Below are 26,144 nucleotides of genomic sequence, written 5' to 3' on the forward strand. Positions count from 1 at the left end.
AGGGGAATGGAATTCATGAAAGATTAAGCAGAAATCCAGTGATTGAATAGTAAGATAGAATACAATAAATAAAATAAGTAAAGATTTCATCTCTGTAAATCAAGAGAATATATGGAATGTAATGGGTGTGGGAGAGTGAAGAGTAGTTTATTCCTTATTTTTAAATTGCAAGGCCATACTTGAAATGGAAATCAGGTTAGGGTTGATTACAATTGCTATCCCAGGCCATTCACTTCTCTACTCCCCTCCATGGAGCTTTAGAGAAGAAAGTGGGGGTAGGTGAAGCAATACAACAAATTCCTAGTAAAATAAGAGGATGGGTAGTTTGTACATCAGGATAAATTAGGCGCAACTGTGTATGTATGGGTGGAGGGTATCATTTATTTGCAATTCCAGCCTCCTATATGAAATAAGAAACAACTCCGGAGAATCATTCACCATACCAACTACTGTTCACTCTCTTACTTGGCACAACTTCATAGATAATTATGGAGAAATAGTCTCAAGGAGGTCACACATATACAATATGCAAAAGCCAGACTCACACCAGGAACTTGATGCTAGAATTATATTTGGGTTAGAGAAAGGGGATTACAAGAATTAATAGTGATGGTCTTCTCAATACTTCAGTTGGTTCAAGAAGTTCTCTGACTTATCTACAGCACAGTCGGTAATATATACCATTGATCCGGCAACTCCCAGAAAGCTTTTCCAGGAATCTGCAGCGACTTCTACAATAGCAGGTAATTTTTCTCTGTTGAGCATCTGAAGAAAAGGAAGAGAATCAATGAGTAATACTGGGAAGTCGGAGGGACCTCCCATAGGGAGGGCATTCTCTTCCACTCTTTTTTATCTTTTACAAGGCCAAGAGAAGCTTGGACATTTACCACACTGATATCTGCATTCCACCTTTCCCTCCACTCAAAAGCCCATACATGAGAACATGGTCATAGTGACAATCTATGTACCAGTCTTTCAGACTTGGGGACAAAAATGTGTGGCAACGGTCAAATGAAAGAAGGATTCTCCTCCTTCCACTGCATCCTTTTCCTGAAACACAAGTAGAGGGTGGAAAGGCTCCAGGTCTAGAATGAAAATCAAGAGACTAGAGTTGTAGCCCTGATAATCCTTATTATGTCAGTGGGAGCAAAGACTCTCCCATCATTGGACTTCATTTTGCGTATGTTATGAATTCAGGGTTTGCACTAAATGTTCAAGGATTATAGCCCTTCCTATAACACCCTGACAAGTCCTATAGTCAGACAGAAAGCCACTGTGTCATCCAACCCGCTTAGGATCATAAGACATTTCTATGCAAGTGATTCCCAATCTATGCCTTCAGGCCTAAGCTCTTTCCTGTGCTCTAGTCCTGCATCAGCAACTGCCTGTTTTTAGCTGGATGTCCCAAAGGCACCTCAAGCTCAACATGTCATACATAGAATACGTTCTCTTTTACCCTAAATCCATCTCTTCTGATCCTCCCAAGTCTTCTTGTGAGAGCTGTACCCTCCTCTAGTCACCCCCATTAAAATCTATGGTGTCCTTTGCTGCTTCCTTTTCCTCTCTTCGTGTGTCGGATAAATGATAACTCTTGCCATTTCTATCTCTATGACACATCTATACCAACTTTTCTCCATTGTCATAACCACCATACCTAGATGGAGGCTCTAATTGCCTGGATTGTTCATTGTCCTTCTTGCCTCACTTCTCCCCTGTTTCAGTTTATTCTCCATGATATTCCTAACCTGTGGTTATGGTCAGGACCCTCTATCTCCCTCTTACTAAGCTCCAGGGACTCCCTATGGTGGTGTCTCTATGTCTGGGGCCAAACATAAACCACATGTGGTACTTCAAACCCTTCACCAACTGGCACTCTTCCAGCCCTGGCCCTTCTTCGCTAATACTCTCCAACTTTGGGTCGAGATGACACTAGAATCTAAGTCTCCTGTCCCTCAGGCTGGAGCTCTTCTCATTCCACAGCAGTATCCTTTTCTTACCTGAAGCCACTATGTCAGAACCTTCTGCTTCAGGAAACTGGCTCTCAGCCACAGCCTCTTCCTGAGACGGCATCTCTTCTTCATTTCTCTGTGGCTGGGCCTGGATTGTCATGAAGACAACAGCTATGAGAAGAAAGCAGATCTTCATGGTGGGAAAGTTCCTGGTGCTTCAGAGTCACCAGTGAAATAGCAGCAGCCTGCTTGTCTCTAGTGAGCAGAGAAAAACAGATCCCCTATTTATATCAGAGTTTTGGGGGTAGGATCAGAGTCTGAAACGCACAAAAAAGGGAAAGATAAAGATTTCCCGAGAACAGGTTAGTCTGATGTCATCTCTTCTCTCCTAAAGCTGCTTTGATGTTCTTCTGATCACATAGATCCATCCACATATATCCTGAATCTCATTTGTTTATTCTCTGCCTATTCTCCATCTGCTTGAGTATTTGTTTCCTACATGGCCGGGACACATCTTAGGAATCCTTCAGGTTAAGCAGAAAAACTCCAGCCAACTTCCTTTATGTTATTCAGAGGCCAAGTTGTCCATGAAAGCCTTGGCATTGCTAGTTTTTGTTCCAAATGTAGCTAAATCTCCATGTGAAGTATTGCTCACTCAAAACATTTTGTTCACTTCTGGTTGCCATCTTATGGGAAGAACATCGAGATCTTGATACATTGTTTTTTCTATTACCAAAAAGCACTCCCATCTTCTCTATCCTGAAAATGAAGATTTACAAAAGTTTATTTCTCCATTTCCACAATGTCAATTGTTTTCTAAGTTTTCCCCAATCTATTTTCCTATGATATCACTCAATTCACCATGCTCTCCAAGGCTCACAATAAACATTTTAGTATCTAAATGAATTGGCTTTTCCTTTGGCTTCATTTAAAATGAGATTAACATTTTCCAGCATCCATTCCTTCTTTCTTTGCTCTCATTTCTTCTTTTCTGTCTCTGATACTTGGCTTATCACTTGTATATCTCAGGCCCAAAGACTTCCGAAAGTCCCCCTTTTATACAAATTTTCTGCCATCCTGAAATATGAACATCTCTCAAAGTTGACACAAGCTCTCTTTTGATCATTTCTCTAAAGAAATAGTGGTGGGCGATTCCCAAATCTATTCCTAAATATTTCTATTGAATTTCATTCCTACATTATTAGTAGTACACTGGGTATGTTTTATGAGAACGTTACAGCCATTTCAAACTAAAAAGTCCAAAATGTAATTTTTAACAAAGTCTGCCAAATCCATAACGTCTCCAGACATGTTGGATGGTACTACAATCCTTCCATATACTCAAGCTGCATGACCCTGAAATCATCCTTGACTGTTCCTTTTTATGAGTCCCATATCCAGTCAGTCACTAAAGCTTATTATTCTCTCTTCACAATTTTTTTCCTATTTTTCTCCTTCTCTCAGTTTAGTAAACTCAATCCTTGTTAGAACTTCATCATTTCTCATATGATTAATTGTATCATTTCCCTTATTAGTTTTATAGATTTCACTCCCTCTTTTCTTCACTTCCTGTCCTTTATAGTTGTTAAATTGGGTGTAAGAGAGAATCCAATTATGAGATCATTTTGGGTATGAGTCCCCTACCCATGTTCAATGGTTCAGTTGTTGTGATACTTTCCCTGAGTTTTTTCTTCTTTAGGCTAAATATCCTCATTTTCTTCATTGTTCTGACTTAATTTTTTCTTCACGACTGAGGAAACCTAAATAGGGAGAGATAAAATCTGAACAATGATAGGGATAAAGTATAACTTGAGACTGAAACCCTTGGCTCCTGACTTCTATGTATAATGCTACTTCCATTACAGCATCGAGGACTGTAAATTGAGATGCCCTCTCAAGCTGCTCCTTAAGGAAAAAAAAACACTCTAGTAAAAGCTAACTTAGAAAAAGACAATATATTTTTTGTGCCTTAAGTTATTTGATTAAATTCAAAAGGAAATACTTAAGTGATCATGGATCACTTGTACAAGTTATGTTGTGGAATGAAATCCTACTGGATTTACTCCTAATGTAAAGCAACTTGGAGTCAAATGTAGTCAAAGCCACACAGAACTTTCTGAGTATCCCAAATACACCCAGAAGGGTAGATCCTAAAATGTTTTGTCTTAAGTATTTTTCTGCATCCAAAATCCTGTAATATAACTACTTTGTCAAATTCTTGAACACTTTTCTGTGCCCTTTTCCATACTAGGGATACTAAAAGACACAGGCTCCATCAGTCTAGTTGGGAAGCATAACCAAATACACTAAAACTAATGAGTTAAAAATGAAAAGATTTGTTTTGGGTGAAAGGGGATTCCAAACTGTCAGTCCTGCAGAAGATCAAAGAAAGGTGAGACCAAGTAGAGCTAAAGTTTCCAGGGAAAAGGAAGGTAGAGAGAAATAATTTGGATCATAAAGGGTTGGTAGAATTTGGTAAGGAGGTAGTAAGGAGTAGAGGGCACTATGGGTATCAAAAAATAGCAAACTCTAAAAGGTGGGAATATTAAAAACTAATATTTGTAGAGAATTATAACATTTGCAAAAGATCTACAAATGTTACCTCATGTGTTCTTCATAATTACACTAGGATAGCACTGTTATCACCTTATTACAAATAAGGAAAGTGAGAAGGTGTGATTTGCTCACGATTACAGAGTTAGGAAATATCTGAAGTAGATTTTGAAATCAAGTTTTCCTTACTCCAAGAGTAAATCCATTATGCCCTTTCCTTATAGAATATGCAGGAGAGTCAGGAGGCAATAGAGAGGTAAACTTAATCATGTTAGATACCCAGGGAAAAACCTCAGGGGATACCCTAACAGAGAACCTGAGGAAACATCAGCCTGCTATGTACTCTTGATGTGGCTCATGCTCCCAAGTCTGCGGTAATGCGGCCTGATCTATAACTCCACTGATCACAGACGACATGGCTCCAGAAGGCAGATACACTCTGCACTCAGTGCTTTGTACTTATGATAAATAATTTAGGTCAGTTGTCTTAAACAGTTCTCATCATACTTTTCAAGGCAGACCAATAAGTATAACAATCTTGACTTTTCATCTAAAGAAGCTAAAGCCTAGAACAGCCTAAAGGAGTAACTCAAAGTTTTCAGTCTTCAAGATGAAGAACTCTGTTGTACTTGCTCTTCAATCTCTAGTACACTCTAAGCCTGAAGTTTCCAAAAACTAAAACTAAAATTGTCCCTTAAATACATATTCCAATCCCATTCTCAGGTAAATATAGTGTCCAAGACAGTGAATAACAGTTTAGGAAGATAAAAGCACTCAGTTAGGAGATGAAAAGTATCTGGAAAGGCAGTTCGCAGGGATATCAGATACAAATACCAAAATCCTAAATATTAAAAAAAATTTTTTTCTTGCCCATAATTGGGTCCCAAATCAAGTCACCTCAGGATACATTTATCCAAACTTTCTAAGTCGACATCCCAACTTCTTTGCTCCCACCAGACTTCATTGTTATGATAGAAATTTGGTTACCATAGACAGGCAGTGTCCCAATTTGATTAGTACCCTGGCCAGTATCACAGCTCAGAACTATCTGTCATCTTATTCAGTCCTCTTTCTCCAGTGTCTACTAGCTCCTCTGGGGAATATTATATGGATGAATTCTAGCACATCAAGTGCCATACTAACAGGAAAGGGAGAGAACTTGGTAACAATAGATACTCATTGGGTTTCAGGAAGAAGTAAGGGAAGCAACATCTCTGTCTCAAGAAGGAAGCACAAAGAGCCCATAGACATAACTCTACCAGAAGATAAGGAGCCAGATGGGGAATGAGTAATTCTTTCTAGATGAAGTCTAGAAAGGGTCAAGGATACAGATCAAAAGAACATCAAAGGGGCAGGTATCAGTCATTACCTCCTGTCAACATCTGAGCCACTGTCCTACATCTAAAAGCTCTGTATAAATATAGCCATGAGCCTTTTCCATCAGCACTATTGGGAGAACTTCAGTTCCTGCTTTTATTCAGTGACTCAGAATTTCCAGTCTGACTAGTACCATGAAATCTCTCTGTCTCCTCTTAGGCATTTTCTTCTTGGCTGCAAAAGCCACAGCCATAAATGAAGAAGAATATAGAGGACTCAGTTTTCAGGAGGAAGAAATGGAACCTGGAAGAGAGATGAAGGAAGAAGAGGATGGGGAAGCTGATCAACTGATTCTGAATGAAGATGGCCCTCAAGACTTCCTCTTGTCCACTCAAGGTAAGAGAACATTGTGGTAGGTCAGTTAGGAGAACGTGGACATGGGAATGACTAGATGTCTAGATAGAGGGAAAAGTAAGTATGTCTCTTGTGGATTCACACAGGCATACAAGAGTCAAAAATGATGGTCTTTATATTAACCTCTTTTTGACTGGTTTTTACAGAGTCCAGATTTTTTTCCACTGAAGAGGAAACCTACTCAATTAGAAAAGTTATAGTCTTTAGAGAATATCCCTCATTGTCCATTCACATGCTTTCTTTAGAGCAAAATGTAGCAAGGAGAAAGAGAAAGGGAGGATGGGAGTGAAAAGAGAGATAGAAATGGAAGGAGATAGAGAAACACACAGAGAGGAAGAGAGATGAGAGAGGAAGAAAGAGAGATGGAGAGAGAGACACACACAAGATGTTGCAAAGAGAAAGAGAAACGGAGAATTGAAGTGAAAAGAGAAATAGAAATGGAAGGAGGCAGAAACATAAAAAGGAAGAGAGATAAGCGAGACAGAGACAGAGAGACAGAAGAAGGAGAGACAGAGAGTCAAAGAGAGAATGAGAAAAAGACACAGAGAAACATATACAGAGACAGAGAGATAGAGAAAAGGCAAGGTGGCCTCAATGCATGAGATGAAGAAATAAAAAGGAAAAAAAAATGACCCTGTTTTATCAGGAGATAAGACAGGAATTACCAAAAAAACACTCCTTCCGCAACTCTACTAGCATAATCAGAGTCTGCATGTAGATGTGGATTTTCATGTTCTGAGTCCACATAAGCATAGAGACATTGTTCTTGAGTTGGAATGGACCTAGTAAGTTATTTGGGTGAGAAAACTGGTTCATGAGATTCAGGAAATTAAATGACTTGCCTAAGATGAGAACAGAACTTTTAGTAGATCCTCAAATAGGGCGAATTTTCTAATTCCCTTGGGCAGTTGGTCTCTATCTCTCCCACTACTACACACATAGATATCCTGATTTATGCCCCATTTTAGTTGTGTGCTGGTGAAGATCTCTCTCTGTCTCTCTTTATTATCCTCATTGTTACCCCAAAGCCTTTCCACCATTTCTTGAGTACTCTGTCCTAGTATTTCAGACCTGGGAAATCTTGGGCTAACCATTTGATTTCTCTAACCTCATTCTGGCTCATTGGTAAAATAAGGGAGTTAGACTATGTGGTCTCAGTGATCCTTCCAGTCCTGAGTCTAAAGTCATATCTTCTCTCACCAAGAAGAGCAAGCTTTTAATCTAATCAGTTCCTCACTTCAGAATAATAAAGCAAAAGGTATAACTCTGTACATCCTGATCCTTGTTGGGAAAGTATTGGCTTATATAGCTCCATGAAGAACCTTTAACCCTACTTCCGAGAATCATAGGATGTAGTTTTAGATTTTTCCATTAATTTGCTGTGTAACAAACAATTTTGTCCCTTTCAGCCTCAGCATCCTCATAAAGAAACTGAGAAGGCTGAACTAAATGGACTTTAAAATCCCTTTTAGACCTGGGGATCCTGTTACCATGCTTCTATAATCTTTCCAGAATTCTAAACATCAAGGGCTGGAATTGGTATCCAAATGAAGGCGTACAGGGTCACAAATGAATAAGGGTCAGGCCAGTAAACCAGCTTCTATCTGGGTTCATAAAAGGATGCTGAGCAAATATAAGCACTTTAAAAAGTATCAGTCTGTGTTATTATGTGGAGCTTTCAGAAGTCTTGTGATTAGGATAGTCAATTCATCATCAAATATTTAATAATTATAGATGAGTGATTTAGGGCTAGAAGGGACATTAAAGATTTTCTAGGCTTAATGTCTTCATTTTCAAGATGAGGAACCTGAAGTACAAAGTTTATGATTTAATTTATATGATTTATATATAAATAAAGATTATTTATTATATAATTTAATGTAAAGATTATATTATATGATTATATGATTTAATCAAGGTCACAAAACTTGTCAGTATCTTAGGTGGAATCTGAAACTTGCAGGATTCCAACTACTATACCCCACTCACCCTGTGAATCATGTTTGATGGTTAGGGACCTTAATCAGCAAGCACAGTAGTATGGAGCTAAATTTGGAGTGGCTGAGCTGAATTGCAAGACAAACTGTCCCAATCTTTTTTCACAGGGCAAAATAGAAAATTAACCATAGAACGCTGTACCTGCAGAAGAAGCTGTCCAATAACTAAGAGGAAAGGCCTTTGCCGAGGGAAGGCATATTATATTTGCTGCTTTTAGAACAATGAGCAACATGGATCTATCTGGATTTCCTTGGGATCTACTTATTGACTCTCCACTCTTCTGAACCCTATTCATGCAATTAAAATAGCATCCTTTGAGATTTGTGTCTGTGTTGTCACTGCATAAGTTGTTTTCTAGAAGTACTGTCACTTTTAAAGCTCAATAGGTCTATCAGTGGGTCATTGATTCATTTATTTCTCCATTAGAGTTCTTGGTCTCTCTGGTCAGATGCTCCTTCCCTAATTTTTTGGATAAAGATAATAGCTGGCATTTGTCTTAAACTTTAATGAAATTACCCAACTCCCCATTTCTATGGTATTGAATGTTCTCTTCTCAGAAAGTCAAAGTACCAATATAAGTAAAATAACAGAATTTAGATATCATCCAGTGTGATCCCCATTTCATAGAGGAAGAAAATGAACTCCAAAGGCAAGAAATGTTTGCACAAAATCACATATGTAATGCTTGGCACCATGGGGATTCTAACTCTAGTCTCCTGATTTCAAATCCATTGCTCTTCCCATTGTATCATGTCACCTTCATATTTCAGACAAAGTAATTGAGACCCAAAAAGATTAAATAATGGACTTTTGACTACACAATTAATTAGTCCCAAGGTAGGCATAAAACCAAAATTATTTTTCATTCCTCCCTTTCAGATACCATTAGCAACATGAGTGATAACTTGCTCCCCTCCCCAAACTCCACATTTCCTTCACTTCAAGAAGTTAAAAATCCAGTTTTTCATTTCTTCTTCAGTACTGCCTTTCTCAGATATCATTTTCAGTTGATAAGTTCTCCTTCTGTCTTGAATTAATATGCAAATTCAATCCCAATCAACTGAAACACAGATACAATTTGTGAATACCTGTTTGAACTTATTCTGTGGATTCAAAAATTTTTTCTGAGGTAGCCTTGTAAATAATGTCAAGACCTAGCTGATTCCTTAAATCATGTAAGATGCTTCCTCCTTCTCTGATCTAATCCCCTATTAGCTCAGTACTAGCTCTGACCAGTGGGCCACCACCACATATTCAAATAAAAGCAGCATTAAGCTTGTTTTTTGAAAAGGTAAGGATGGAAAACCATCCTTCTGAATATCAATATACCTTGGTGGTTTTTAAAGGTAGGTGTATTGCAGCTTCCTCTCTGGTTCACTTTCATTTGGGCATTTACTTGACTGACTATGTATTGTTTTTTTTTATTACATGCATAAGACCATAGATAAAAAGCTAGATGACACCTTGTTGGCCACCAAATTCAGCTCCTTCATATGACAGATCAGGAAACTGAGGCCCTGAAAAGTTAAATGATTTGCCTAAGGTCACACAGGTAATCACTTTCAAACTTGGAATTTAAGCTTTTGTCTTCTTTTTAAAGTCCAAGATGCTTTCCTACTGTCCCACACAATTCTAGAGGCTCTACCTATGTTTTCCTGACCTGCCATATCCTTCCTTTAAAATAGACTCTTTTCTGATCCCATGATGGTGGTCTAGATCATCTCTTTAAAATACCATTGTTGGCTTCCTATTTCTGTATTCCACCTGACTTTTACAACTATTACCCATGTAGTATTTCAAAGTTTTTAAAACACTATATTACATTTGAACCTCGATTAGATAGGGGCTATTTTTATTCCCATTTAACAGATGGCCAAACTGAGGCTGAGAGATGGTTGAGTGACTTTCCAGAGCTAACATAGCTCTAGTTTAAAGCATTATTCAAATTCAGGTACTTTGGGTGCTAAATCCAATACTTTGTCAATTGTCATCTCTTAAAGTCCTATGTTTCCATGCTGAGGTTGTTAACACTTTTCTTTTTGTTGAATTGAAATAAATTAGTTTTCCCACAGCCACACTCATACTTTGTGTTCCCCCAAGTAAAATATTCATGTTCATAGTTGGGATTCCAGAAGGAGCCAAACACAAAGTCATAGATAAGAGCAGGGATAACTTGAGATTTGGAGAGAGAAGGAAAATAAAACAAAACAAAAAAAAGAAGGCAGAATGTTGAATGGAAACACCATTTCTTCAGAAATATTCTTCTTTAGTCCCAGCAGTTCTAACAGTCTGTTCAGTCCTTGTCTGGTCATCTGAGAATCCAGGGGTGGTCAGGCACTGGGGCCTAGAAACAGAGATTATCCTAATGAGGCACCTGCCTATACACTCAGTGTCCTTTGTGGGCCATTGGTCCTTTAGCACATACACTGTTTATGATTAAACATTATATAAGATGAGAAATCCTCCAGGGAAGGCCTGACCTATCCTGAGCCATTGTTCAAGGAAACCTACTTTCCATAACTTCGTCACTCTAAGCTTAGCTTAGTGCACTTCCCCACACAGAAAGAAGAAATCTGGGGAAAATCACCAGGAAAGATTTTTTTTTTTTTTTTTTTTTTTATAATAAATTTTATTTTATTTAATAATAACTTCGCATTGACAGAATCCATGCCAGGATAATTTCTACACGACATTATCCCTTGCAATCACTTATGTTTCGTTTTTTCCCCTCCCTCCCTCCTCCCCCCCCCCCCAGGATGGCAAGCAGTCCTATATATGCTAAACATGTTGCAGTATATCCTAGATACAATACATATTTGCAGAACCAAACAGTTCTCTTGTTGCACAGGGAGAATTGGATTCAGAAGGTAAAAATAACTCGGGAAGAAAATCAAAATTGCAAATAGTTCACATTCATTTCCCAGTATTCCTTCTTTGGTGTAGCTGTTTCTGTCCATCATTTCTCCAATGAAACTCAGTTAAGTCTCTTTGTCAGAGAAATCCACTTCCATCAGAATACATCCTCATACAATATCGTTGTCGAAGTGTATAATGATCTCCTGGTTCTGCTCATCTCACTTAGCATCAGTCCATGTAGGTCTCTCCAAGCCTCTCTGTATTCATCCTGCTGGTCATTCCTTACAGAGCAATAATATTCCATAACGTTCATATACCACAATTTACCCAGCCATTCTCCAATTGATGGGCATCCATTCATTTTCCAGTTTCTAGCCACTACAAACAGGGCTGCTACAAACATTTTGGCGCATACAGGTCCCCTTCCCTTTTTTAGTATCTCTTTGGGGTATAAGCCCAATAGAAACACTGTTGGATCAAAGGGTATGCACAGTTTGATAACTTTTTGGGCATAATTCCAGATCGCTCTCCAGAATGGCTGGATTCGTTCACAACTCCACCAACAATGCATCAATGTCCCCGTTTTCCCGCATCCCCTCCAACATTCATCATTGGTTTTTCCTGTCATCTTAGCCAATCTGACAGGAGTGTAGTGATATCTCAGAGTTGTCTTAATTTGCATTTCTCTGATCAATAGTGATTTGGAACACTCTTTCATGTGAGTGGTAATAGTTTCAATTTCTTCATCTGAAAATTGTCTGTTCATATCCTTTGACCATTTATCAATTGGAGAATGGCTTGATTTTTTATAAATTTGAGTCAGTTCTCTATATATTTTGGAAATGAGGCCTTTATCAGAACCTTTAATTGTAAAGATGTTTTCCCAGTTAGTTACTTCCCTACTAATCTTGTTTGCATTCGTTCTGTTTGTACAAAGGCTTTTTAATTTGATATAATCAAAATTTTCTATTTTGTGATTGGTAATGGTCTCTAGTTCATCTTTGGTCACAAATTTCTTTCTCCTCCACAAGTCTGAGAGATAAACTATCCTATGTTCTTCTAATTTATTTATAATCTCGTTCTTTATGCCTAGGTCATGGACCCATTTTGATCTTATCTTGGTATGTGGTGTTAAGTGTGGGTCCTTGCCTAATTTCTGCCATACTAATTTCCAGTTATCCCAGCAGTTTTTATCAAATAATGAAATCTTATCCCAAAATTTAGAATCTTTGGGTTTGTCAAACACTAGATTGCTATAGTTGACTATTCTGTCTTGTGAACCTAACCTTTTCCACTGATCAACTAATCTATTTCTAAGCCAATACCAGATGGTTTTGGTGACTGCTGCTTTATAATATAATTTTAGATCAGGTACAGCTAGACCACCTTCATTTGATTTTTTTTTCATTAATTCCCTTGAGATTCTCGACTTTTTATTGTTCCATATGAATTTTGTTGTTATTTTTTCTAAATCATTAAAATATTTTCTTGGAAGTCTGATTGGTATAGCACTAAATAAATAGATTAGTTTAGGGAGTATTGTCATCTTTATTATATTTGCTCGGCCTATCCAAGAGCACTTAATATTTTTCCAATTATTTAAGTCTGACTTTATTTGTGTGAAAACTTTTTTGTAATTTTGCTCATATAATTCCTGACTTTCCTTTGGTAGGTAGATTCCCAAATATTTTATGCTATCAACAGTTATTTTGAATGGAATTTCTCTTTGTATCTCTTGCTCTTGGATTTTGTTGGTGGTGTATAAGAATGCTGAGGATTTATGGGGATTTATTTTGTATCCTGCTACTTTGCTAAAATTATGAATTATTTCTAATAGCTTTTTAGTAGAATCTCTGGGGTTTTCTAGGTATACCATCATATCATCTGCAAAGAGTGATAGTTTGGTTTCCTCATTGCCTACTCTAATTCCTTTAATCTCTTTCTCGACTCTTATTGCAGAGGCCAGTGTTTCTAATACAATATTGAATAATAATGGTGATAGTGGGCAACCTTGCTTCACTCCAGATCTTACCGGAAAGGTTCCAGTTTTTCCCCATTGCATATGATGCTTACTGAAGGTTAAAATATATGCTCCTAACTATTTTAAGGAAAAGTCCTTTTATTCCTATGCTCTCAAGTGTTTTTATTAGGAATGGCTGTTGGATTTTATCAAATGCTTTTTCTGCATCTATTGAAATGATCATATGGTTTTTGTTTGGTTGGTTGTTGATATAGTCAATTATGTTAATAGTTTTCCTAATATTGAACCAGCCCTGCATTCCTGGTATAAATCCTACTTGGTCATAGTGTATTATCCTGGGGATGATTTTCTGTAATCTTTTTGCTAATATTTTATTTAAGATTTTAGCATCAATATTCATTAGGGAGATTGGTCTATAATTTTCTTTCTCTGTTTTCAGCCTCCCTGGTTTAGGTATCAGTACCATATCTGTGTCATAAAAGGAGTTTGGTAGGACTCCTTCAATCCCTACTTCTTCAAATAGTTTATTTAGCATTGGAGTTAATTGATCTTTAAATGTTTGATAGAATTCAGATGTAAATCCATCTGGTCCTGGGGTTTTTTTCTTAGGGAGTTGATTGATAGTTTGTTCTATTTCTTTTTCTGAGATAGGAGTGTTTAGGATATTTACTTCTTCCTCTGTTAGTTTAGGTAAGCTATATTTTTGGAGGTATTCTTCTATTTCATTTAAGTTGTCGAATTTATTGGCGTAAAGTTGGGCAAAGTAACTCCTAATTATTGCTCTAATTTCCTCTTCGTTAGTGGTGAGTTCTCCCTTTTCATTTTTAAGACTAACAATTTGATTTTCCTCTTTCCTTTTTTTAATCAGATTTACTAAGGGTTTGTCTATTTTGTTGGTTTTTTCATAGAACCAACTCTTAGTTTTATTAATCAATTCAATAGTTTTTTTACTTTCAATTTTATTGATCTCTCCTTTTATTTTTTGAATTTCAAGTTTAGTGTTTGATTGGGGGTTTTTAATTTGTTCCTTTTCTAGCATTTTTAGTTGCAAGCCCAATTCATTGACCTTCTCTTTCTCTATTTTATACAAATAGGCCTCTAGAGATATGAGATTTCCCCTTATTACCTCTTTGGCTGCATCCCATACATTTTGGTATGATGTCTCATTATTATCATTTTCTTGGATGAAGTTATTAATTATGTCTATAATTTGCTGTTTCACCCAATCATTCTTTAGTATGAGATTATTTAGTTTCCAATTATTTTTTGGTCTACTTTCCTGTGGCTTTTTATTGAATGTAATTTTCAATGCATCATGGTCTGAAAAGGATGCATTCACTATTTCTGCCTTACTGCATTTGAGTTTGAGGTTTTTATGTCCTAATATATGATCAATTTTTGTATAAGTTCCATGAACTGCTGAAAAGAAGGTGTACTCCTTTCTGTCCCCATTACATTTTCTCCAGAGATCTATCATATCTAATTTTTCTAGTATTCTATTTATCTCTTTGACTTCTTTCTTATTTATTTTGTGGTTTGATTTATCTAATTCTGAGAGTGCAAGGTTGAGATCTCCCACTATTATAGTTTTACTGTCTATTTCTTCTTGCAGCTCTCTTAATTTCTCTTTTAGGAATTTAGATGCTACACTACTTGGTGCATATATATTTAATATAGATACTTCTTCATTATTCATTCTACCCTTTAGCAAGATATAGTGCCCTTCCTTATCTCTTTTGATTAGATCAATTTTTGCTTTAGCTTGATCTGAGATCAGGATGGCTACCCCTGCTTTTTTGGCTTCACCTGAAGCATAGTAGATTTTGCTCCAACCTTTTACCTTTAACCTGCATGTATCACCCCGCTTCAGGTGTGTTTCCTGTATACAACATATTGTAGGATTCTGGCTTTTAATCCATTCTGCTAACCGCTTCCTCTTTATAGAGGAGTTTACCCCGTTCACATTTATGGTTAAAATGACCAATTCTGTATTACTTGCCATCTTGTTGACCCCGGTTTATGCTTTTCTCCCTTCTTACTCCCTTACCCCCTCCCTTACCCCCCTTCCCAGTATTAAGCTTGTGAGCTCCCCTTGCTTCTCACAGCCCTCCCTTTTTCAGTATCCCTCCCCTCCCCTTAGAGTTCCCCCCCCCCCCAACTTACCCCTTTCCCTCCCAGTTACCGTATTCCCTTCCACTTAGCTTATTCCTTCCTTTTTCACTTTTCCCTTCTCACTTTTCAATGAGGTGGGAGAAGTTTCACCATAGATTGAATATGTCTAAAATTCTTCTCTTACTGCCAATTCTGAAAGCAGTAAAATACTCACTATTTTCATTCCTCTCCATTCTTTCTCTCAGATATACTAGGTTTTCTTTGCCTCTTCATGAAATGTAGTACCCCCACTTTCCCTTTTTTCTAGTACAATGTCCTTTCCTCAACTAGTTTCTAGAACAAGGTATACATGTATTTTTTATACATCTTTACAGCCGAAATATAGTTCCCAAGATTAATCTTTACCTTTTTAGATTTCTCTTGAGTTCTGTGCTTGTAGATCAAATTTTTTGTTAAGTTCTGGCTTTTTCATCAGAAATAGATGAAATTCGCTTATTTCGTTGAATGTCCATCTTCTTCCCTGGAAAAAGATGCTCAATCTCGCTGGGTAAGTTATTTTTGGTTGCATACCAAGTTCCTTAGCCTTTCGTAATATCATATTCCAGGCCCTTCGATCCTTTAATGTGGATGCTGCCAGATCCTGGGTGATCCTTATTGTGGCTCCTTGATACTTGAATTGGGTTTTTCTAGCCGCTTGCAGTATTTTTTCCTTTGCCTGAGGGTTCTGGCATTTGGCCACTATATTCCTTGGTGTTTTGATTTTAGGATCCCTTTCAGTAGGGGATCGATGAATTCTTTCAATGTCTATTTTACCTTCTGTTTCTATGACTTCTGGGCAGTTCTCTTTGATAATTTCCTGGAAGATAGTGTTCAGGCTTTTTTTTTCATCATACTTTTCTGGAAGTCCGATGATTCTCAGGTTGTCTCTCCTGGATCTGTTTTCCAGGTCTGTTGTCTTCCCCAGAAGGTATTTCACATCCTTTTCCATTGTTTGATTTTTTTGGATTTGCTTGACTGATTCTTCTTGTCTCCTCGAGTCATTCAATTCCAATTGTTCGACCCTGATTTTCAGTGAGGTATTTTCTTCACTCACTTTTTTAAGATCTTTTTCTAATTGTCCAATTGAGTTCTTTTGTTCTGTGGAATTTTTTTCCATTTCGCCAATTTTGTTTTTTAGAGAGCTGTTTTCTGTTTCCAGTTCACTAATCCTATTTTTCAAGGATTTGGTTTCTTTATCCACTCTCTCTTTAACTGACTTCTCCAGGCTCTTTTGCCAAACCTCCCTCTCCTTTTGCAGAGCCTCCCTCTCCTTTTCCCATTTTTCTTCTAGCTCCCTTGTGAGAGCCTTTTTAATTTCCTCCATGAGATTCATCTGTGCTGAGGGACATAAGGTCTCCTCCTTCGGGGATTCACCTGGGGACTGTTTGTTTTTAGTCTCCTCAGGGTTTGGAGTCTGCTCTTTATCTGTATAAAAGCTGTCCAGGGTTAAATTCTTTTTCAGTTTCTTGCTCATTCTGTCTATTTATCAAAGACAAACTATCAAAGAAACAGAAGGAAAAAAAACCCCTTGAATGGAGGCTGCTTTCTTTGGGGGAGGGGCAGGGTATTCGTGAGGCACAGGTCCTACTGTGCTATGGCGCCTGCGCGCTGAGATCCGAGCGCTCTGAGATCCGAGCGGGCTAAGACACTGTGGGGGAGGGGTGGCCAGGTCCCTAGAAACTCCAGCTGTTTGGGATTGTATTCTTCACCCCCGGTGTTTTTAGCTTCTCTGCTGGGCTGCTGACTTGCTCCTATAGCAAAGCTCTCACCGCAGAGACGGCTGCGGTCCTACCCCCTCTCCGCTCCACCCGGTTCTGAGCTGCTATCTGTGCTCTGGTTGCAGCTGCTGCTACCCGCAGACTGCTTCCAAATACCGTCCCCGCCCTCGCGCAAAAACAGACCTTTCTTGACGAGTCTCAAGGATGGTTTCTCTTGGTAAGTAATTGTATGGTTTTTTTTTCAGTCGAGCATTAATTCAGAGGCATGAAATGAAATGAATAGTGAGAGAAAAACACGGAGATTACACAGAAGTGTATTTCCTCTCCGCCATCTTGGCCGGAACACCAGGAAAGATTTTTGATTAGTTTGGAAGCACAGCCATGCTAAGCTAGGCTAAGAATGAACTTCTTTCTGAAACTGCTCATGGCCAAAGTCATTGTAATTATACTGGGGTCTCATGTCTGAGACACATCAGAGTCCTTTTATTAAGAGACAAGAGAATTTGATGGGGATAGAAAAGGCTCTGTATATGAAGGTAGGAATAGCTGAATTTAAATCTAATCCCAGGCACTTAATTTGCCTCAGTTTTCTTATTTGTATCATAGTAGTAACACTTACTTCTCAGAGTGGTTGTGATGAGTTAATTATTATAAAATGGTTATTATAGTACTTGGGACATAGTAAGTTCTCTGTAAATGTCAATTATTTTATTCTTATGACTTTATTTTTTATCATTGTTATATTATCTTATTCTGTATCATTTTTGAAGACTTATTTGCCACAGTGGATTTTTTTCTCGTCTGCAAGTCTCAGCATCCATTTTTTCTAGATCTCAGTGGAGGTCACTGGAAAGTACTATATCTTCTCATTATCAGATGATCCCTCTGATAGCGGAAATCTTCACTCAGATCATATGCAAGTGTTAGAAACAGTAATGAAATCCCCAGTTCCACCTATGGCATTACTTAGCTATCTGACCACTGGATAAGTTATTTAACCTCTCTGAATTTGAATTTCTTTTATCTGTAAGAGGGGGCTGGACTAGATGGTCCCTAAGGTCCTTTCAGGCCTATATCTATAATCCTATTTTGTTGTGTAAGGCAGCTCTTGGCAAAGAGGTTAGAGCCTGGCTTTAGAATTAGAAGACCTGAGTTCAAATCCAATCTCAGTAAGCCATTTAATCTCTATTTGCCTTAGTTCCATTAAATTTAAAAAATTGGATAAAAATATCATCTTCATCTTCAGGGTTTTTGTGAAGATTGAATGAGATAATATTTGTCAAACATCTCTTTATAATGTCTAGCACACAGTAGGAACTAAAAATGCTTACCCCCAGTCTAAAATCCCGCTTTCATCTTTCTAAGACATAATCACCTGAATCAATAGATACATCTTCTTCTAAGAAATGGAGGCTTAGAAATGTCTTCAAATTATTAATAGCTTTGTATTTCATAGCATTCTGGAAAATATAGCCCATCCCCTTTAGACACGATTCTGTTCTATAGTCCTGTACTTTTTTTCATTGTATTGTGCTGCTCCAATCCTTCTTTATTCCTATGCCTTTGCTCATATTGCTTCCTCTATCTATAATATCCTTTTTTATACTTTCATTTCCTTCTCATTCTTCAAGAACCAGTTTAGGGAAGTAGAATGAAGATGGGAGAGACAGTAAGGATGTCAGACAATTGATCAGAAAGTAATTATAGGGTTTCTTTTACTGTCATAGGGACAGGATTCTATCATATTGCCCACACTAGGATCTGGGTCACAGTTCTGTATGGCAGTCCCAGGGCAAAGAGGAGCACATTAGAGCTTGTGATCACAGAGGATCAGGGACCCTGCTCACAGTTCTAGAGTGGGAAAAAAAATTCTTGTGGTCACTTACAGACCAGAGCACAGAGCAGGAGAGCATTTAACTAACCTTTCTGTAGATCACATCTCTTTGGAAAAACTGAATATTTAGAACTATCTCTGATAACAGCTATACAGATATTCTGAAGTTTGGGACAGTGCTTCCTCCACCTTGGAAATAACGTCGCACTTTTGTATGGAGTAAAAAGTCTAGGCTACAAATAGGCTAGAAAAATGTGAAAACAACAGAAAAATATATTGACTATATATTTCTATGATTATAGAAAGTTACTATGGTGAGAGGGATGATTAAAATATAAATTCCAAAGAAGACAACAATCTGTATCCAAAGCCTCAAAGAAAAGTATGAATTGGCCCCAGACCATGGAAGAACTCAAAAAGGATTAAAAAAAAAACCCAACTAAGGAAGATTGAGGAAAAATTGGGAAGAGAAATGAGAATGGTACAAGAAAATTATGAAAAAAAACAGTCAATAGCTTGGTAATGAAAGAACAAAAAACTACTGAAGGAAAACATCTTTAAAAAACAGAATAGGTCAATGGTTAAAGAGAAACAAAAATCCAATAAAGAGAAGAAAACTGTGAAAAAGCAAAACTGTGTAAAAGGAGGTATAAAAGCTCACAGAAGAAAATAATTCCTTAAAAATTAGAACTGAGCGAATGAAAGCCAATGACTTTTTGAGACTTCAAGTAATAATAAAAATTTAAAAATGAGGGGGCAGCGAGGTGGTGCAGTAGATAGAGCACCAGCCCTGAAGTCAGGAGGAGCTGAGTTCAAATTTGACCTCAGATACTTAATACTTCCTAGCTGTGTGATCCTGGGTAAATCACTTAACCCTAATTGCCTCAGCAGAAAAAAAAATTAAAAATGAAAAAAATAGTAGAAAATATGAAATATCTCACTGAAAAGACAACTGACCTGGAAAAAAAATCCAGGAGAGATAATTTAAGAATTATTGGACTATCTGCAAGCCATGATTAAAAAAAAAAAAAGAACTTAGACATCACTTTCAAGAAGTTATTAAGGAAAACTGTCATATTTTGCACTATAAGGTAAAATAGAAATGGAAAGAATCCACTGAATGGAAAGAATCCTCCTTCCCTTCCTTCTTTCCTTCCTTTCTGCTTTCCTGCCTCCCTTCCTCCCTTCCTCCTTCCTTCTTCTTTTCCTTCCTTCGTTCCTTCCTTCTTCCTTTCCTCCCATCCTCCTTTTCTTCCTTCCTTTCTACCTTCACTCATTCCCTTTTCTCTCCTTCCTTTTTTCTTCCTTTCCTCCCCCCTTCCCTGCTTCTTTCTTTCCTTTCTTTCTTTCCTTCCTTCTTCCCTCTCCTTCCTTTCTTCTTTCCTTCCATCTTACTCTCTCTCTCTTTTTCCCTTTTCTCTCTTTCTTTCTCTCTCTCTTTTTTCTTTCTTTTTTCTCTCTTTCTTTTTTCTTTTTTCTTTCTTTTTTCTTTCTTTCTTTTTTCTCTCTTTCTTTTTTCTTTCTTTCTTTCTTTCTTTCTTTCTTTCTTTCTTTCTTTCTTTCTTTCTTTCTTTCTTTCTTTCTTTCTTTCTTTCTTTCTTTCTTTCTTTCTTTCTTTCTTTCTTTCTTTCTTTCTTTCCTTTCTTTCCTTTCTTCTTTATTGGGATTGATTGTTTTCTAAGTATTTGGTAGAATTCACTTGTCAATCCAGTAGGCACTAGGGATTTTTTCCTATGAAGTTCATTGATGAGTTGCTCAAGTTTTTTTTATTTCCTCCAAAAATTGTAAATCTGAGGGATTTATATTTTGTAATATTCATCCATTTCATTTAGATCGTCAAATTTACTGGCATATAATTGGGCAAAATACTCTAATAATTGTTTTCATTTCATCTTCATTGCTGAATTTGCCCCTTTTATTTTTAATACTAATAATTTGTTTTTCTTCTTTCTTTTAAAAATTAACTTAAAGAATGGTTCATTTATTTTATTGTTTTTCCATAAAACCAAATGTCAATTTTATTTATTAGTTCAACCATTTTCTTATTTTTAATTTTAACAATCTCTTCTTTGATTTTCATATTTTTCAATTTGATGTTTAATTGGAGATTTTTATTTTGCTCTTTCTACATTTTTACTTGTATGCCCAAATCCTGGATCTGCTTTTTTTCTACACTATTAATGTAAGCAATTAAAAATATAAATCTTCCTTAAAGCATTACATTAGCTTCATCCCTTAAATTTTGCTATGTTGTCTTATTTTTGTAAATTTCTTTAATGAAACTAATGTTTTATTTATGTATTGTTTTTGACCAACTTTTAAAAGATTTGACTATTTAATATCCAATTATTATAAATCTTTGTTTCCATGGTCTATTACTGCATACAATTTTATTTTATTATAATTTGAAAAGGATGCATTTGCTATTTCTGCTTATCTGAATTTAATTATGAGGTTTTCTTGCTTAACACATGGTGAAAATTTTTGTATGTCCCATTTACTGTATATTCTTTTCTACTCCCATTCAGTTTTCTCTAGAAAAGTATCATATTTGACTTTTTCAGAATTTTATTCCCTCCTTAACTCCTTTCTTGTTTATTTTTTGGTTAGATTTATCTACTTCTTAAAGAGGAAAGGTGAGGTCCACCACTAGTTTTATTATCTATTTGTTCCTGAGTCTCATTCAACTTCTTCAAAAATTTAGATGCTATACCATTTCATGAATATATGTTTAGTATTGATATGACTTTATTGCCAAGGGTACCTTTCAGCAAGAAATGACTTTCTTTTTTATCTCTTTTAATTAGACATACTTTTGTTTTCACTTTGTCTGAGACCATGATTGCTATCCTTACTTTCTTTGAATCAGGTGAAACATGATAAATTCTTCTCCAACCCCTTGTGAATCTCTCTGCTTCAAATATGTTTCTTGTAAACAATATATTGTGGACTTTTGATTTTTAAGCTTTTTGGCTATCTGCTTCTATTTTATGGGTGAGTTCATCCAATTTCCTATTTGTAGGCATGATAACTCTATATTTTTCTCCATACTATTTTTTACTTATCTATCCCCCTTTCTCTTTTAGCCTCCACTTTTTATCCTTTCAGTTATTTTACTTTTGATCCCTGCCTTCCCCAATATGTCCTCCTTTAAAAAAATTTCCTCTATAATTTCTATTATCCCTGTTTCTTTTTACTCATTTATACAGTTAGGTAAATTTCTGTAGCCAATTAAATATGTATGTTATTTTTTTGACGAAAGTAAGGTTTTTGCTTTGTCTACCATTAGTGTCCTGTCCTTTCACATCCATAACAATAGATAATTCATTCTTCTTTTATGTAAGAGGATGTAGCCCATTCATTCTCCTTTTTCTTTATTCTTCCAGTTCAACTATCTCTCTCAAGCCTTTGTTCTGTTTTTTTGGCGAACACCGTTAATAATCACCTTATATCAACACTCTTTGTCTATATATATTCTTACTTCTCTTAGAGTAACGAAGTTGTAATTTCTTGCAGGTGTTGCCAAAATCATCCTACTTATTGTTTCTTACAACACAATAATATTTCAGTACAATCATATAGCAAAACTTGTTCAGCCATTCCCCAATTGATGGGCTGTATTTCCTCAAATTTCAATTCATCATCACATAAAGAGCTTATATAAATATTACAAAAGTACAAATAAATTCTCCTCCCTTTTTAAATTTCCTTGAGAGATAGGTCAAGAAGTAGTATTTCAGGCTTAAAGGATTTTTTTTGTACAATTTAAATGCAATTATTCATGAATTTCATCACACTTCCTAAATAAAAAACAACTCGAGGGTATCATTTACCATATCAGATAGTGTTCACTCTCTTAATTGGCACAATGTCATAGATAATTATGGCGAAATAATCCAAAGGAGGATCCACATATACATAGAGATGCAAAAGCCAGACACAGTATGAACTTTATGCTAGAATTATATTTGTGTTAGAGAAAGGGGATTATCAGGATTAATAGTTCTTCTCTTCTCAATACTTCAGTTGGTTCAAGAAGTTCTTTGAGTTATTTACAGCATAGCGGATAAGATACACCATTGATCTGGCAAGTTCCAGAATTTGTTTCCTGGAAAAGGCAGCTAATTCTACAATAGCAGGTAACAGTTTTTCTCTGCTGAGCATCTGAAGAAAAGGAAGAGAATCAATGAATATTACTGGAAAACCTGAGGGACCTCCCACAGAAATGGATGTTCTCTTTTACTCTGTTTTTTCTCTTACATGGCCAAGAGAAGCCTGGACAGTTATATTGATATCCTGCATGCCATCAGTCCCCCCACTCCAAGAGAACACAATATGTTCTCATATATATGAGAACATGATCATATTGACAATCTGTGTACTAGACTTTTCAGACTTAGGGTCAAAATTGTGTGGCACAGGTAAGATGGATTTCTCCTCCAATCCAGTATACCCTTTGCTTCACACACAGTAGAATGTAAAAATGCTTTAGGACTAGAATGAAAATCAAGACACTAGAGTTCTCCCAGCCCTGACAATCCTTAATTGTGTGAGTGGGAGCAAAGAATCTCTCATCATTGGGCATTAATTTATTCATGTTATAAATTCAGGGTTTGTGCTAAATGGCAAGGATTACAGCCCTTCTTATAAGAATGTTATAAGTTCTATAATCAGGCAGAAAGCCATTGTCTCATCAACTTCCTTAGGTTCCAGATCTATACATCCAGACCTAAACTCTTTTTTGTGTTCTAGTCCTGCATCACCAACTGTCTATTTTGAGCTAGATATCCCAAAGGCACCTCAAGCTCAACATGTCAAAAGTAGAACACATTCTCTTTTGCCCAAAATCCATCTCTCTTCTGATCCTCCCTATTCCTCTTATGAGGACACTACCATCCTCCTGGTTATCCATGTTCAAATCTATATTATCCTTTGCTACTTACTTTTACTATCCTCATGTATCCATAAACTTAAAAATCTTGCCATTTCTATCTCTATAATATATCTATATCAATTTGTCTCCATTGTCATTACCACCATAACCAGGGCAGCCTCTCAGTTCTCTTATAATAAGCTCTTAGTTGGTCTCCCTACTTCAGTTCTCTTCCTACTTCAATTCATCCTCTACTCCCATCTTGGTGCTCTTCCTAATATGCAGGTATGACCATGCTACCCTCTACCTCCCTTGTAATAAGCTCCAGGGATCCTCTATAGTTGCAGCTCCATATCAAGGAACAAATATAAACTATTTCTCGTCCTTAAAACCCTTCATTAAATGGCACCATCCCAGGTTCTGCTCTTGTTCCATAGGGAGATTTCATTTAGATCCAAATGTACTCTTCAGTAGGCTAAACACCAAGGTTTAAGCACAGATATGCTTTGCAATACGGAATATCCATATCATTCTCTGATGTGTCACCTACTTCAGCTGTACCCCTAGGCCCAAAACTAGGAGAGAAACAGAACTAACAAATGATTTTTCCAATGTCACTTGGTCAATCAATATCAGAGAAGAGCTTCAACTTGGGTCTTCTCACTTGATCCCAATGAGTTTGCTTGCCAATATTGTCAAGCTATCCCTCCATATTTCAGTGCCCTTTATGATCACTGACTCTGAATCAGCTCTTTTCTTGATTTTGTTACTTGCAACCAGACCATGTTTCCGATGTTCTCAGAAAGAACCCAATTGTCCCAATCTTGCCTATCACTTCCACCCATATTCTCTTGTGCTTCATCTCCTCTTGAATATTTCAATTCTCATCTACAGCCTAAGAATTTCCTTAATAATGTGGGATTTTTTCCCCCCTTTGGCTTTTTACATGGACTAGGAAACAACTTATCATAAATATCAGTCTGACTTTTGTGTAGATCTGGTAAGTTTCAAAATATAGGCTGTAGAAAGAATGACAAAACTGGTAGGATCTTACAAATGATTTGTTCCAGCCCATCATTTGACCAAAAAAAAAAAAAAAAGAAAATAAACAAATCCAAAAATAAGAAGAGGACTTGAATGAAGTCCAGTAGATACTTGGTGATCCATTTGGGACTATAAGCTAAGTTTCCTGTCCTTATTCTGCCCCTGGTGCTCTTCCCACTCCATGTCAGTATCCTTTTCTTACCTGAAGCCATTATATCTGAATCTTTTGTTTCAGGAAATTGGCTCTCAGGCATAGCCTCTTCCTGAGTCAGCAGCAATTCTCTCATCTGAGCTTGGACCTGGATGGTCAAGAAGACAGAAACCATGAGAAGAAAGCAGATCTTCATGGCTTGATGATTCCTGGTGCTTCAGAATCTCCAATGAAATAGCAGCAGCCTGCTTGTCTCTAGTGAGCAGAAAAAAAACTGATCCCTTATTTATACCAGAGCTCTGCAAGCAGGATCAGAGCCTAAAATCCACAAAGAAGGGAAAGATAAAGAGTTCCTGGAAACAGGTGGGTCTGATGTCATTCATTTTCTACCAAGCCTGCTTTGATATTCTTCTGATCTCATAGATTTATCTATATATGTGCCAAATTATCATTTGTTTATTTTATGCCTGTTCCCCATCTGCCTGAGCATTTGCTTCTTATGTAGTTGGGACTGATCTTGCCGATTAAACAGAAAAACCCTAGATAATTTCCTTTACATTATTCAGAGAGCAAGTCATCCATAAAAGCCTTGGAATTGCTAGATATTTTTCCTGATGTAGTTAATTTTTTTTTTCATGTAAGTGAAGTACTGCTCACACATGTAATATTTTGTTCATTTCTGGTCTCTACCTTACGAAAGCACATAGAGAATTTTATGCACTGTCTCTTCCTATTATAAAAACAAAACAAAACAAAACAAAAAACAAAAACATAAACAAAAAAACACTTGTATCTTCTCTATCCTGAAAATGGATATTTATAAAAATTTGTTCCTCCATTTCCACATTGCTCATTATCCGCTCAGTTTTTCAGTCTAGCTTCCTATTCAACACACATCTCTAAGGTTTACAAAAATATTCTAATGTCTCAATGAAGAGTCCTTTCCTCAGTGTTCATTCTGAACTTCCCCTTATTTTGCCCTCACTTCTCCTTTTGGGACTCTGATTCTTTTTTTTTTTTTTTTTAATTATAGCTTTTTATTTACAAGTTATATGCATGGGTAATTTTACATCATTGATAATTGCCAAACATTTTGTTCCAATTTTTCCCCTCCTTCCTCCCATTCTCTCCCCCAGATGGCAGGTTGACCAACACATGATAAATATGTTAAAGTATAAATTAAACACAATGTAAGTATATATGTCCAAACAGTTATTTTGCTGTACAAAAAGAATCGAACTTTGAAATAGTGTACTATTAGTCTGTGAAGGAAATCAAAAATGCAGGCAGACAAAAATAGAGGGA

At 36.7% G+C, this 26,144-nt stretch overlaps 1 protein-coding gene and 2 long non-coding RNA genes across 4 annotated transcripts in view; 1 reads left to right on the forward strand and 2 right to left on the reverse strand.

Moving 5' to 3' along the window:
- LOC127548531 (defensin-A2-like) overlaps positions 1 to 2,210 on the reverse strand; it is a 14,475-nt gene extending 12,265 nt beyond the window's left edge. Inside the window, exons 1-2 of one of the 2 annotated variants that reach the window (XM_051975981.1) lie at positions 1,998 to 2,210; positions 555 to 765 (exon numbers count right to left, since the gene is read on the reverse strand). In XM_051975981.1, the coding sequence (XP_051831941.1) occupies positions 653 to 765; positions 1,998 to 2,145 (261 nt within the window). In that variant the 5' untranslated portion in view covers positions 2,146 to 2,210 and the 3' untranslated portion in view covers positions 555 to 652. Of the gene's footprint in view, positions 1 to 554; positions 766 to 1,997 lie in introns of those variants that run through there. The other variant, XM_051975978.1, reaches the window with a different exon arrangement.
- A 3,487-nt stretch (positions 2,211 to 5,697) lies between these two features.
- On the forward strand, positions 5,698 to 8,549 carry LOC127548534 (uncharacterized). The gene is made up of 2 exons (XR_007950416.1): positions 5,698 to 6,215; positions 8,339 to 8,549. It is a non-coding gene; the product is annotated as an uncharacterized LOC127548534 (long non-coding RNA).
- Positions 8,550 to 22,716: 14,167 nt separating this feature from the next.
- On the reverse strand, positions 22,717 to 25,178 carry LOC127552429 (uncharacterized). The gene is made up of 2 exons (XR_007951382.1): positions 24,891 to 25,178; positions 22,717 to 22,935 (listed from the first exon to the last, which is right to left on the reverse strand). It is a non-coding gene; the product is annotated as an uncharacterized LOC127552429 (long non-coding RNA).
- Positions 25,179 to 26,144: the final 966 nt, after the last annotated feature.

The sequence above is a fragment of the Antechinus flavipes genome, chromosome 2 (assembly GCF_016432865.1).
Source record: "Antechinus flavipes isolate AdamAnt ecotype Samford, QLD, Australia chromosome 2, AdamAnt_v2, whole genome shotgun sequence".
Taxonomy (NCBI): domain Eukaryota; kingdom Metazoa; phylum Chordata; class Mammalia; order Dasyuromorphia; family Dasyuridae; genus Antechinus; species Antechinus flavipes.